This window comes from Ostrea edulis, chromosome 2 (assembly GCF_947568905.1).
Source record: "Ostrea edulis chromosome 2, xbOstEdul1.1, whole genome shotgun sequence".
In the NCBI taxonomy this organism is placed as follows: domain Eukaryota; kingdom Metazoa; phylum Mollusca; class Bivalvia; order Ostreida; family Ostreidae; genus Ostrea; species Ostrea edulis.
The window spans coordinates 73,938,756-73,954,794 of record NC_079165.1 but is presented as its reverse complement, the minus strand read 5'-3'; the positions used below and the strand labels follow the sequence as shown (position 1 = coordinate 73,954,794).

At 33.9% G+C, this 16,039-nt stretch overlaps 1 protein-coding gene across 2 annotated transcripts in view; it reads left to right on the top strand.

Moving 5' to 3' along the window:
• The window catches only part of LOC125680280 (proton-coupled zinc antiporter SLC30A9, mitochondrial-like), a 39,464-nt gene extending 25,026 nt beyond the window's left edge, over positions 1–14,438 (top strand). Inside the window, exons 14-20 of one of the 2 annotated variants that reach the window (XM_048919739.2) lie at positions 1,441–1,483; positions 2,142–2,213; positions 4,703–4,913; positions 6,179–6,241; positions 10,018–10,144; positions 13,564–13,677; positions 13,920–14,438. In XM_048919739.2, coding sequence (XP_048775696.2) covers positions 1,441–1,483; positions 2,142–2,213; positions 4,703–4,913; positions 6,179–6,241; positions 10,018–10,144; positions 13,564–13,677; positions 13,920–13,979 — 690 coding nt within the window. In that variant the 3' untranslated portion in view covers positions 13,980–14,438. Of the gene's footprint in view, positions 1–1,440; positions 1,484–2,141; positions 2,214–4,702; positions 4,914–6,178; positions 6,242–9,666; positions 9,747–10,017; positions 10,146–13,563; positions 13,678–13,919 lie in introns of those variants that run through there. The other variant, XM_048919741.2, reaches the window with a different exon arrangement.
• The last annotated feature ends 1,601 nt before the right edge of the window (positions 14,439–16,039 follow it).

Sequence of the window (16,039 nt, the reverse complement as noted above, 5' to 3'; positions counted from 1 at the left end):
TTATGTATAAATAATCAATAATATGTTTCAAAATATTGCATCCAAGGGCAATAACTCTGTTTTCATTGAATCCTCTATCAAGTTCATTATATGATAGGTTTTCCTTATTTGTTTTAAAGAAATTTTGAATAGTTTTGTAAAGAAACAGTTTTATGAAATTATTATGAATACTATTATATCATTTTAACCCATTTTTGTGAAATTTTAATGATGCTGTGAAAGAAAATAGCAATTTTCTGACATTGATATATGATTTTGTACATGTATGTCTCGCATCTTAAAAAAGTGCGATGACCTATATATTTCATTTGATAATTTATTAGTTTTAACTCTAAGAAATTGAAAGAAATACACATTTTGATTACACTTTTATCAGATGATAATGCAAGTGTGGACTTTCCTTAATTAAATGATAAAATTCAGGCATGTCATGTCCCCTTATTTTTAAGGTAGGTCCCTAGTCCTGGACCTACTTGTGATTTCTCAAAAATTTGAGTTTAAATACTTAGATTGTTCATTTGAGGGTATGATAAAAACAAAAAAATGGGGGGTTGTCAGTATAATGAGTAAATTATGGTATTTTTATTACGTGTACCCCCATTTGTCAAACGGCAATATCAGAATTCATTGAAGAAGTCCTAGAATATGTCCATAAAATTTTGTTTGAGGTATGATGCTGCAATTTTTTTCCTCAAATATGAAATAAATATGTTTAACTAAATAATTAAAAGTGAAATTTTAACACAGTTTCATGTTTTTTAATAATGGTGGTACAAAATTGAACTCAATACAGGCCCTAGGCAGTCAAAAATACGGCACTGCAACACCACTAATATGAATATTTTAAAAATTTGACTTGTGATTTTTCATTCAAACTCACATATTATGTTCATATATGAATGCTTGTTAAAATACATTTAAAAAATCTGCCCTTTCTCAGCATAATATTTTCACAGCATCTCAATTTATATTTACATTTTTTGGCCAAAATAGCCATTTTGAAGATGATTTTCACATAATAGAAGATAACAAATATATAACAAGATAACAAATATATAACAAGTGCAGAATTGTTTTATTTAATTCCACAAGTGCATTATCGCATATCATGAATTTTTTTTAATTTACAGATAATTTTAACATGTAATACCCCTGTATATCAATTAAACAAATATGTACCTCTGGTTTTATGTGTGAATTAGATGACAAAAAATGGAAAGAAGATTGGAGCCATAGTCTACTCAAATATAAGTGATTGGGTGTTATTGTATTCATTTTCTAAATTAAAAAACATCCAGGTAAATGTAAAAATACGTTTGATAATAATAGTACGTGAACCAATACCAGAGTTCGATCCGGACATGACGTCACGCTACTAGACCCCTACTTTAAATACATTTAAGAGCGATTAACGTAACATTTACTCATGTATATTTTTAGATTCATTTAGGAGTGATGTATTTGACGTTTGTTATGGAGGGAGGTGAGTGGGCATATAATGCAATGTAAAATAGAATCATTTCAAATACTTGCATTGTTAAGATTTAGGTGATACATTCAATAATTATAGGTTATAGACTTTGTATGGGAAAATATGACGACCGAGTTTTTTGGCGCGTAGACGGACCGAGCTTGCGAGGTCCGTTCGCGACAAAAAACGAGGTCGTCATATTTCCCATACAAAGTCTATAACCTTTTTATTATATACTTTCAATTTCATTTAGAAACTAACAATAATTTTATTTTTAACAATAACTTTATCGGTTTAACTGAGTAAAAGATGAAAAACACAAAAAATTTGAAAATTAACGGCGTAGAAATTTGATTGTGACGTAATGTTTGCGGGCCGGAATGTTTCCGGGCATATATCGTGTGATATATGCCCGCAAACTTTTAAAGAAAAAAGAAGAGATGAAATTGAAAGTATATAATAATCAAGAATATGTTTCCCCTTCAACATTTGTATGTTAATACATTTTCTGTGATACTTACAAGAAAAGAAAGAGAGTGAATTGTTCAATAAGATATAAAAGAATACTGAATTTGATAAAATGCAGATATAGATTGTGCACTAAAGTTAAGAATTTAGTTGTGTATTAACTGACAGAACAGAATATGAAAAACATTCTTTTTGATTGTAGCTTCGCTATATTTTGCCACTAGAGAACTTCAGAGAAAAGCCAAGGAAAGAAACATGAAACTGTTTCCTTATAGTAAGCTCTCTAAATGTCAGACTGATCTTAGAAAGATTCATATCAAATTAACCTGAATTCTTTGGGATTTCTTTTATTATCATCATTGTTATTTAATATACCAGATACTGTAAAGGTATTACGAGAGCTGCTCGATATGTAATGTGTATTGTACCACGTACAGTGCAATAACACTTTGCATGATTTCATCACAGGCACTCGACATTTTAGATATCTAGATTTTAAAAAATTGTCTTCCTGTAAACATAATATTCACAAGGTATATCACGCCGCCATCTTGATTTTCGTTTTTATCAGCTGCATCGCTTGAAAATTTCAGCAAAAAGTTTGATATAATATGATAATTAGAACCCTACCGTTTAGAAGCAACTCTGTCAAGGTCTTAGCTCTCGCATTGTCATGGTGAACTGGAAATAAAGTCCATTTCTCTGCCATAATCAGCCGTCAAAAATCGTCTACTGCTTCTCAAATACGAAAAATCGCTGAAAGATGGACAGAAGTTGACATAATTTCGGGATGGCCCATTTTTCATTGGTCGATAAAATTAGAAATAGTAAATATTATAATTAGCAGTAAATATGTTCTAGAGATTAAGATAATGGGTCTTGAACACTATTCTATCTGTATATACTTTATTCCTTTTTTTACAACGTTCAACATAACTTCACTTATTCATGCATTCGTTGTATAAAGAATTAGCCTAGTTGAAAGTAAATGTCATACGTAATAAGAAAAGTTCACAATTGAATTAACAAACACACATGCGCGCGTGTACACATGGGTATACTCTCAAACGTTCACAGTGACATTTATACATCCAAATGTCCTGTCCTGCTTATTATTTAAATTTTCAGTGTTGTAACAATGGGTGACAAAACGTGGGTTGGGAGTCGAAGCAGAGGGGGGGGGGGGGGGATATTATGTCTTCAGGAAGACATTTTTTTTAATGTAGATATTTAAAACGTCAAGTGCCTGTGGATTTCATGGATGATGATACTCTTAAATAGCTCTATTCAATACCTTTCCAACAGTATAAACACGAGCCTTCAGGTCCACAGTTTTAAACTTGTAGTCATTTCAATATAGAGCCAGTCGTTGACTACTGTTGTAAAAATGGTTGGGAAACGGGTAGAGAATATTGAAGAAATTAGAGCTTATATAAAAGTTCGCACAAAACTCGTCATTCAGAAATGCAGATTTTTACTGAATTGGGGGAAGTTTATGGGTCAGTTAAGGTATCTTTTGAGACAGTTCGTAGGTGGAGAAAAAAATTTCTGACTGGCACAGAGTCCGTCAAAGATGCAGCAAAATCTGGCCGACCTGTGATTGTAACAGGCAGGACAAATGTCTCAAAAGTCAGGGAAATAATTGAAAGTGATGGCAGATACACGATTTGTGATATTACCAAAGCTGTTGGCATATCACTATCGTGGGTGCATTTCATTTTGAAGCGTATTTTGAAAGTACGAAAGATTTCTTCCAGATGGATACCGCATATATTGACAGATGACCAAAAACGGGTACGAGTACAAATCACTAAGCAATTGCTCAAAATGTTTCCCAAAAGACAATTTGCAAACATTGTTACTGGTGACGAAACATGGGTTCACTATTTCAAACCAATAAGAAAAATTGGAAACAAAATATGACTAACTAAACACTGTAGAAGGCCTGTAGTGTAGAACCATAAGCACAAAGAAGGTTCTTTATTGCATATTCTTCTCATGTGATGGTATAGCCGTACAAATTCCGGTGCCAAAGGGCAAAACTGTTACAGGTCGGTATTACCGAGATGTTATACTATAAAAGCTCAAGAAATATAATCATAAACGATGCCCTGTGTCAGGATTTAGGCATGTTCATCTACTTAATGATAATGTTCCATCACATACATCTGAGCTTGTGAAGCAATTTTTGAAGTCGGAGAAGGTTACCGTCTTGCCACACCCACTATACTCTCCATATCTAGCCCCATGCGACTTTTTTCTTTTTCCAAAGCTTGAAAAGTTCTTATCTGGTCGTTGTTACATGTACAAATCCCGACAAGCCCTTGGCTCAGCCATCAGTCAGTGCCTCAGAGGTCTACCCAAATCAGCGTACCGTGACGCATTTCAGAATTGGATTCAGAGATTGAATTATGTATTTCAAACTGCGGAGAATACTTGGAAGGGATGTAATGTTCATTTCACTATTTGAGTCGAATGCTTTTGAGTTATCGTACAATACACATTACATATCGAACAGCCCTTGTATATTGTGTGTGTGTGTTATTAAGGTGTAGATTCAATTTAATACAGTTGTCACTCAAAGTATGAAACTTAAATGATAGCAAGCAGGAAGTGACATTCTAGAATTTTGCATTTGCTCCCTTCCACTAAGGGTTCTGAAAAGTATACACAGCCCTACAGTTCTACAATTACAGTACTACACGAGAGTGCTAAAAGCAGAGCTAGAACAACTATCAGTAAAGAATATTTAATCAATTGCAGTCCAACGAGGTTTTGATCCCAATGTAGTAGTGGTGTTCATGGAAGACATGGCAGCGGTGGTGGGTGTGGTGATAGCGTCTGCTGGAATGACCTTGTCACACGTGTATGCTCAGCCATTCTGGGATACAGCGGCATCTGGATGTGTTGCTGGGCTGATGGGAATGGTGGCTGCGTACTTGATCAGATCCAACATTCCAGCGCTGGTTGGAAAGTAAGTGATGTAGATAATATTGATCATATAAAGCGATTTGTTACACCATCAACTAACTTACGTTTCACAAACACATATTGGTTTCAGTAATGCATGGTCTTTTTCTTTATAGCTTTTTTACTTTTCTTCCTTTTTAAGGTCACCTGAGTCACTTGGGTGACATATTACTATTGTCTACATCCATCGCTGTGTGTAGTCTATTAACAAATGGAAAAAGTTTTACGTCTCCTTGATATCTACCATTTCAATTCTTTTCAAATTTGGCATGAAGCATATTTGGACAAGGGAGACCCCTGGGACCTTAGGGGTGGGACAACAACTGCCATAAATTGACCGATTTTAAAATTTTACTGATACTATATATATTTAAGACTTAAATACGTATTTGGGAAAAGCGGGAACGAATGTACCAAACTTGTGAATTTTGCAACCCCATAGCTCTGACTCCAGAACAGTCATATTGGAGATATCCAGACACAAGATATCCAGATGCGTCAGCCTCCAGACAATTTTTCTTGGGAACAGATTTTTTTCATGTTATTTTGTCTCATTTATCTGGAATTCTGTATTCCAAATCCAGACAGTCAATGCATTTTTCCACTAACTGTATTTTGGTTCATTTATCCAGATGGTAATATTGAATTTGTTTTTTAGCTTACATGAGCCGAAAGCTCAAGTGAGCTTTTCTGATCGTCTGTTGTCCGTCATCTGTCAGTCTGTAAACTTTTTACATTTTAGACTTCTCCTCCAGAACAACTGGGCCAATTATAACCAAACTTGACCAAAAGCATCCTTGGATAAAGGGCTTTAAAGTTTGTTCAAATTAAGGGCCATGTCCCCTTCAAGGGGAGATAATCACAAAAATGCTAAAATAGGGTGTGGTCATTTAAAAATCTCAAGAACCACTGGGCCAAAAGAGCTGAAATTTACATGAAAGCTTCCTGACATAGTGCACATTTAAGTTTGTTAAAAATCATAGCCCCCTGGGGTTGGATGGGGCCACAATAGGGGATTAAAGTTTTTACATATAACTATATAGGAAAAATCTTTAAAAATCTTCTTCTCAAGAACCACTAAGCCAGAAAAGCTGAAATTTACATAAATAGCAATTTAACCCAATTTCACAAAAGTCTATACAATTTCCAGATTAATGGTATCCAGAACAGTAAAATTATTATAGATTTTGTAGCCTTTAGGGCTAGTGATACTTTTAACTAATACTCAGGTGACCAATAAAGCCTGTAAGCCTCTTGTTCAATTTATAGGTCAATTCCTGAGGAGGAAAGGAAGGACATGGCAGATTTTTTGCAAAGAGACAGGATTGTAAAGTAAGTAAATTATATAAATATATGTCCATAATAAGGGCAATCCTAGTGGAACAGTTCTTCATTAAATCTCTTTGTCCATTATTACATCTCCATATGAGTGAAAAATTCTCGAGCGGGACGTTACACAATTTACAACCAACCCACCATTATTATCAATGTACTTTTAATTCTTTTCATACTGTAGCTTGAGTTTTGTTTTCCCCTAACATGCCCCTACCCTCTATATTTCTTGTACGATATAATATCTATTTACTGATTAAGCCACCTGAGTCACTCAGGTGACCTATTGCTATCTGTTTTTGTCTGTCGCTGTGCATTGGTCATACCCTTTTGAACATTTTCGGCTTCTCTGGAACAGCTGAACCAATTTCAACCAGTTTTGGTATACATGTTTAACATCTGTGGGTGAAGAGGAACAAAATTATGAATTTGTGAACTGGGGCCACAAGGGTGTGGCCAAAACCATCAAAATTAATGTAATCTTCAAAAATCATTTTCTTTACTCCTTGACATCAAGAAGTCAAACAATTGGCATGATTATAATGAGTAATGAGCCCTATACCAAAACCTTAAAGAACAAGGTACAATTGTGTACATAAAAAGGCCCAAAAAAATTCTCTGATTTAAAAGTGTCTTGAATCAAGCTTGATATGTGTTTTGAATAAGTTAAATACATGCCAAGTATACTATCTCAACTTAAATCAAAGTTATTTCTAATTTTATAGCATTATTACGTCATGAATAAGAGTTTTTCCCGCCATTTTTTAAAAAAGCGTTTGATAACTGTTAAATTTGATCCAGATTATTGCTTAGGAAAAGGTGTGCCCATCTGTCAAGCAAAATGCAATCAATATATATATTGTGTATTAAGAGAAGACGAAAAAGTATTGGAATATGAATTTGTTCGACGCATGGGCTGTATGTTTTCTGAAAGGAAAACACCCTGAATTTATGAAATTTTTCATTGAATTGGCATTTTTTGGCAATTTTATGCCAACTTCACGCTCCTGTCATACAACACAAAGCAATTTCGGAACAAATTAAACGTAGTTTTCATTTGCTTATATATTCTTTATTTGAATGCCAGATTTTGGGACCCCTGCTGAAATCATCTATTTTCTGGACCAGATGACAGTAGAAACTGTACCTACTTCTTTCATGATCCTGTGGGGATCTGGGTTAGAATAGGTACTCAGTACCCCTTGCTTGTCATAAGAGGCGACTAAATGGGGCGGTCCTTTGGATGAGACCGCAAAAACCGAGGTCCCGTGTCACAGCAGATTTGGCATGATAAAGATCCCTCCCTCCCTGTTAAATGGCCATAAGCGCCGAACATAGGACTAAATTTTGCAACCCTTCACCAGCAGTGGTGACGTCTCCACATGAGTGAAATATTCTCAGGAGGGACGTAAAACAATATTCAATCAATCAATCTTAAATTTCATGACTTAAAAATGCATGATATCTTAGAAAATCTTCTTTACTTCTGGACATCAAGAAGGCAAACTGTTTGCATGATTATAATGGGCATTTAGCCTTCTACCAAAATTGTGAAATTCATGACCCCAGGGTAATGCTAGATTGGTCATATTCATTATTAGCTCTTCTGAGCCGAAGGCTCAAAGAGCTAATGCTATGGCCATTTGTGCGGTGTGCGTAAACTTTTTAGAAAAAGGGCTATAACTCAGGAACCCCTTGGCCAATTTTTTTCAAATTTGTTACAGGGTATCATTGGCCCAAGGGCTTTCATACATACTAAAAAGAGGGATGTGACCCTTTAACAAGGGGAGATAATCAGGAAAATACAAACAAAAGTAGTGGTTGCTAAAAAATCTTCTTCTCAAGAACCACTGGGCAGATTATCACCAAACTTACACATAAGGATGAGGATATGTTGTAGATTAAAAATTGTTCAAGGCATTACCCTGGGGCAAAGGGCGTGGTCTCAAGGTCACTTCAAAGTTGACCTAAATTTATATTTCCTTAAATCTTTGATATTTTAGTCATTATGAGGACTAGGATCATCAAATTTTGACAGTTGATGCATCTTAGGACCTTGTGTCAAGTTGTCTCAAAAGTAGGTCACGGTGACCTACTTTTTGAATTTTGCAGGTATTTATTTTAAAATTAATTTTGATGCATATCTTGGACACTTTGAAGCCTATGATCATCAAAACTTGTCAGTTGGTGGATCATGGGACCTTGAAATGCGTCAACTGAAAAATAGGTCACCGTGACCTACTTTCTGAATTTTATGGCTTATCATTTATAGATATATTTAAAGTTGTTATTTCAAATACCGAGAGGTTTAGAATCATCAAATCTTGTAAGTTGATGCATCTTGAGGCCTTGAAACATATTTATAAAAAAGTAGGTCACAGTGACCTACTTTTTGAATTTTGCAGATATTCAAATTTCACATTTTCAATTTTAGATGCATATTTTGGGCACTGTAAAACCTAGGATCATCAAACTTTGTTAGTTGATGCGTCTTCAAAGTAGGTCACCGTGACCTACTTTTGGTATTTGACAGCTAAATTACTATATTTCAGACACTATTTGACCTACAATCATCAAACTTTGTCAGTTGATGCATCGTGAGTCTTCGGTGTGTATCGACCAAAAAGTAGGTCACTGTGACCTACTTTTGGCATTTGACAGTTATATTTATATATTTCAGTCACTAATTGACCTACAATCATCAAACTTTGACAGTTGATGCATCTTGAGTCTACGGAGTGTGTCGACCAAAAAGTAGGTCACATTGACCTACTTTTGGAATTTGACGGCTATATTTATATATTTCAGATACTATTTGACCTACAGTGATCAAACTTTGTCAGTTGTTGGATCTTGCATGTTTGAAGGGTGTTGACGAAAAATTAGGTCACCTTGACCTACTTTTGGAATTGGACGGCTATATTTATATATTTCAGATACTATTTGACCTACAGTCATCAAACTTTGTCAGTCGATGGGTCTTGCATGTTCGGAGTTCGCTGACCAAAAAGTAGGTCACCATGACCTACGATTGGAATTTGACAGCTATATTTCAATATTCAGATACTAATTGGCTTAAAATCATCAAACTTTGTCAGTTGATATTTCTTGGGTTCTCAAAATGTGTAAACCAAAAAGTAGGTCACATTGACCTACTTTTTTGAATTCTTAGGATTTAACTAAAGATTTAGAATACTAAGAGGCTAAGAATAGAAATGGTGGGGTTGTACAATTTATCAGAAGAGCGATTCTAGGCCCTTGGGCCTCTTGTATATTGAAAATGCAATAGAAAATCTTCTTTACTGATGGCCATCAGACAAATTGTATGTATGATTTCGATGAGCAATATTAAATTCACTACCCCTGGGTTCAGGTCCCAGGGTGGGGCTTGGTTAATCACATGTTGAAAATGCAGTTTATTTTAGAAAACCTTACTCCTGGGCATCAATCAGGCAAACTGTTTGCATGGTTACCTATAAGGAACAATGAGCTCTCTTTGAAAACTGTAAGATTTCATTTGTTCTTTCAGAACTCAAATATGAAATCGCATTTCGCTGTGATGTGATAAAGTTTACTCACCGATTAAAGAATTCTACATGATGGTTAAACCAATATATCTATCATCTAATAGAAATTGAAGTTTAAAAATTGAGAAGTATAAAAAACACACAGGTAACACAAAAATTTCTTAAGAGTAAAAAATGTGCATGCATAGGTGACCGTTAAGGCCCTTGGGCATCTTGTGTAATGTACTAGACATTTTTCCTGTGCCACAGATACGTATCCGATGTGAAGGCTGTCGAGATAGGACATGAAGTCCGGTTCAAAGCAGAGGTGGCTTTTGATGGTAAAGAAATGGCCCAGCTTCTCTTTGAATCCAGAGAAGGGAAGGATATTTTACAGGTTGGTGGAATATGAATGCATAAATTTTCTTGTGTGATATCAGAGATGATGTTATTAATGCAACTAATAGGAATTCGTTTGGAAATAATCATTTTTCCATTAATAACATGACTGAATTAATTGTATACCCACTCTGATTATGATGTCAGCTTTAATAGCCTGATGGCAGACAAGAGAACATCATATTGAATGCCATGTCACACTGAAAAATTAATCTAGCTAATGGTTCATGCATAATGTACTTCATACGAAGACTTGGTGAGCATTCATTGCCATTGGCATATAATTCGTGTAGTTGATTAATCTATCATTTGTACAAAAATTTGAGAATGTTCTGTAAAGCTAGTGTGTAGTAACATTAGTTTTGTAAGAAACATGCATGATTAATATCAAAATCGAGCATTCTAATTGAAAATATGAAGTGTAAAAAAAATTCTGCTTACCCTTCATTGCTCATGTGGAAATCAAATACATGTAGAAGTCATGTATAAAAGTCATTGTAAGTGAGGAGGTATATGCAAAGTTATTTTATTTTAATATGACTGATATCCCATATGTAAGAAAGTAATGCCTCGTTCACATGAAGAATTTAATTCGCATTAAACGTAAGTTAATGCGAATTAAATCTGAACCGCGTTCACACGGAGATTTTAATGCGCATTAGTTTACATCGAATTAAAATTGATGTCACGATTTAAAGTAGGGGTCTAGTAGCGTGACGTCATGTCCGGATTGAACTCCGGTATTGGTTCACGTACTATTATTATCAAACGTATTTTTACATTTACCTGGATGTTTTTCAGTTTAGTAAAATGAATACAATAACACTCAATCACTTATATTTGAGTAGACTATGGCTCCAATCTTCTTTCCATTTTTTGTCATCTAATTCGCACATAAAACCAGAGGTACATATTAATTTAATTGATATAAAGGGGTATTACATGTTAAAATTATCTGTACATTTAACAAAAATTCATGATATGCAATATAATGCAATTGTGGAATTAAATAAAACAATTCTGCACTTGTTATATATTTGTTATCTTCTATTATGTGAAAATCATGCGCATCTTCAAAATGGCTATTTTGGCTAAAAAAAAATGTAAATATAAATTGAGATGCTGGGAAAATATTATGCTGAGAAAGGGCAGATTTTTTAAATGTATTTTAACAAGCATTCATATATGAACATAATATGTGAGTTTGAATGAAAAATCACAAGTCAAATTTTTAAAATATTCATATTAGTGGTGTTGCAGTGCCATATTTTTGACTGCCGAGGGCCTGTATTGAGTTCAATTTTGTACCACCATTATTAAAAAACATGAAACTGTGTTAAAATTTCACTTTTAAATATTTAGTTAGACATGTTTATTTCATATTTGAGGAAAAAAATTGCAGCATCATACCTCAAACAAAATGTTATGGACATATTTTAGGACTTCTTCAGTGAATTATGATATTTCCGTTTGACAAATGGGGGTACACGTAATAAAAATACCATAATTTACTCATTATACTGACAACCCCCCATTTTTTTGTTTTTATCATACCCTCAAATGAACAATCTAAGTATTTAAACTAAAAATTTTGAGAAATCACAAGTAGGTCCAGGACTAGGGACCTACCTTAATGCGAATTAAATATACTTCACATTAGCTCCGTGTGAACGCTAAGCGAAGCTAATTCGAATTAAATGTAGACGCATGGGTAATGACCAATTAGTGTCACATGCATCATACCCATGGTCAGCTATATATATTAATGTTAGTTTTGTACTAAAAACTAAGCAAAATGATAATAATCACTAAAAACATGTACAAACAGCATGTCATTAGATAATGTCAGACCTAAATCTGTGCTCTGCATAGGCATACTGAGTAATACATGTGGAAGGAATTGTTTTTAAATACGACAACAATGTTTTAAAATAGTGATAATATGATTTTCTTTTTTACATTTTTTAAAACAAATATGCTGCTCATTGTTAATTTTTATACCATATGACGTCATAGTAGACTTATAATACGTATTAGTAATTAAAAATTACGTCACAACAATAGTCACCGGAATGGTGAAAGACGTTCCGAAGTTTTAAAATTGGGCCCATGAAGAAACAATATATTGTCTAGATTGAATGCTGGTTGTCAGAGGAAATAACAAGTAATTTCTTGGGAACATATAAATAAACACGACAAAAAACTCTTTATGTGTAGATCAGTTATGTATGTAAATTGTAAACATGTAGTATACTACATATAGGCCTATATAACGTTTTGAACAAAGAATTCTGTATCTACACAATATTCAGTCAAATATCTATAAAAATAATTTTCAATAACATAGTCTATTCTATTATTTCGCGCACCCTTTAATAGAGATGCATACGAATTTAATGCGCATTAGTTTACTTCGCATTAAATATTACTGCCGTGTGAACACTATTTAATTCGAATTAATTTAACGCGCATTATTTTACTTCGCATCAATTTTGATTCGAAGTAAAATTTAATGCGCATCCATGTGAACGAGGCATAAATACTGGTTGCTGTTGTTTTAAGGATTTCCAATAACCATGCACTGGAAATTCAGAAGAATTTTTGAGTAATCTGCCCCTGATTCATATTTTGTAGTGTTTGTTTTTTACATGCCTAGTGGCTACATGCTTTGGTAGTCAAGAGCTAAATGTTACTGAAAAAATATTGGTAATGTCAGAGGATCTTAAAATCCTATTGGAGACTTGCACTTCTTTTACTTTCTACTTTGCAAAATGTTAAATTTCTCAGATTTTTTTTTCTTGAAAACTAATATGGATACCTTGTCTTTACTTGAGTTGTATCATTTCATTATTACTTGAGTGACATGTCAGGCATGAGTTCACTTCTAAATCAAAACTTTTCTGGCTAGTGTATAAGGCCTCCTAAAGCATCAAAACTTTTCTGGCTAGTGTATAAGGCCTCCTAAAGCAGCAAAGATTATTAACACTCCATGCAACAAGTTGTAGAGGGTACAATGTTTTTGACTCATCAGTCTATCTGTCCATCAGTCCTGTTCTTGTCAGCTTAATCCTCTGATACCACTCAACAGAATTTTGTGACATCTTGTAGTTAATAAGGACTTGCTGTGTAGATGTACATTTGATTTTTTTTCTGGGAGTTATGCCTCTTGTGAACTTAAGAGTTTGGCCCCCATCAGCCCTATTCTTGTCAGTGCAACTCCTCTGAAACGGCTTAACTGAATTTCATGAAACTTCGTAGTTAATAAAAACATGCTATGTAGATGTGCATATTCACAGGAAATTCTAATCTCAATTTTTTTTTTTGTCTGACTTAAAACACTCAAGTGTGAATATACAACACTAAAAGTAAGCACTTGGGTGTGGAGAGCTGTACTTTTCTCCATGAAAAATTTTGTAGGGCTTCAAAAATGTCTCCCAAGAGGAGGAAGCTGTTGAGTATATGAAGAAATTTGCTGATGAACTTCAGAACATTCAGGGAAGAGAAGTTGATAGGATAGAAAGACAGATGAAAGTAAGCATTTCTATAAATTTCTGGAGTATATGCTTGTATGCGTATTTAAAACAGTTAAATTTTGTATTCTGAAGACGTGTACTGTATGTATGTAAAACCTCCGAATTAAATTTCTAATCCTGTAGAAGGGTTTTTTGGCAAATGAATATATACATGTACATATACATGCAGTTACATTGTATAATTCTTCCAGAATAAGTGATCAGTTACTCAAAATCTACATCTATGAATGTGTGTTCTAGGCAGAGTTTGAGGGAAAATACCACATAAAACTACGACATGTAGACCTGGAGCCATTATGATGTGGAGGGTCATGAATGTATTGAAACAACTAGTCAATATGAAGACATAGAGCTGAGGAGAAGAGTGACCTTGACACAGATCCTGCAGTGTACCTGTCGTTTTCGTGTACCTGTCGTTTTCGTGTACCTGTCGTTTTCCCAGTGATATGTCACATTTAAGCATTTAAAAGAGGATTCCGCGTTTAAAACGAACCGTGCCATCCTTCGATTTGACTCATTTTGATCTCTTATTTGTATTTATATGTTTACCTTTTTATTATACTCTTTGGAGTTCAGTCACTCCAGGTGTGATTTACCTACACATTAAATGTATGAAAAATATACATGGATTGGTAACAGAAGTTGTGGTTATTATTTTATTTAATTTTGTTCTAAAGCAAATTTATTAAACTTGCATCATTGTGTGAATTGGACATACACATGTAGTGCAGAAGATTTTATTAAATTTCTACAAATTTATTTCAGAGTTGTTTTTTGGAGAGGGGGAAAGGAGGGGGGGGGGTCTTTTTCGAGACAAAAATATTTTTGAAGTAGTTTGTATATCAACAAATTATAGTAAACCTGATATACAGAAACTGAGGAGGTGGTTTTGGCAAACTTTCCAGACAAATTGAGATCTATCACCATGTACTTTTTCCATTCTAAATCAACTTTGGTCAGTTATTAAACCCCAGTGGAAATAATCTATGGAAAATCATACTATTATTGATGCTAGTGATGGAGTAACTATTCAAAGCTTTTTTTGAAACTCATGAATGTCTTCATCAAACAGAATTTCATCCCAGAGACTTACAAGATAAAAATCCCATAACAGATTCATTAAAGAAATATTTTTTGCTAGTAGCAGGGCCACACTAAATCCTATCATCAATATGCAAATAATCTGAAATACTACATGTACATATCCAAAACAATAAGCAAGGCCATGTTAGCCGCGTTGATTTAGAGGCATCCCCATATTGTTTGGATTCAAGTACAGTTTTAAAAATCACAACCCTTGGCAGCTAGGTTAGTGGTGGGTCAAAATTTTGTCACAGCATTAATTTTTTAAAGAACAGGAAAGCCAAGGTGACTCAGATGAGCATTGTGGCTCACAGGCCTCTTGTTATCGAGATTTAAAATGAAATCAGCAATTTCAACATTGATATGAGCAATTGAATACCAATAATCAAACAGTAAATATATTCAAAATCTAGACATCATGTTTTGTGTATTCTTTGAAAAAATAAAAATGTCCAAGAATTTGTGTGGACTGTTGCTTTATACATTTTAAAATCCAATGTATTTTCAGAAATAATAAGGTGGTTCCAAAATTTTATGCGGAGAGATATACTCTTGTCCACAACTTGTCACGGGTAATCTGCCAAAATCTGCTCTGCAAGAAGCATTAGTAGTTTTACTATGTATACCCCTAATATTTCTTTCATAAACTTTAAAGGAAAAATTTTCTATAACTGAATTTTCACCAATATTGGTATATATACCCCAAATCTCGCAACAATAAAGAGGAACTGGTGTTACAAGAGAGTCAAAAAGTTTTTCCAAAATTTTACATGGATTATCCAGACTAATGATTTTCTTTATCTTAAAATAAGATTTTCTGGCCTTTTCCATAAGTACTGACATTGCTAAGTTCATGTTTCCATTTTATTTCAAGGTTATTCCAAGGTAACAAAACATTAACACTGTTTTAAGTACATTCCTATCATGAGTAATTTACCAGTTGAATTAAATATAAGAACTTTAGATTTCTCAACATTAACCTGTAATTTCCAATATTTTAAAAGTACATTTCAAGAATATCTAAACAATTTTGTGTCCCAGTCTTGCTTTCAGATAATAACACAATATCATCAGCATGTAAAACTTATACGGTACCAATTTTGATGCACCAGATGCGCATTTCGACAAATAATGTCTCTTCAGTGATGCTCAACCGAAATGTTTGAAATCCAAAATAACAATGAAGTTTTAGAGCTATTATAGGGAAAAACAGTGTGCCAAAAAAGTGGAGTCAAATTCGTCTGAGGATAAGAGCTATGCGTGAGGTAGATAATCCT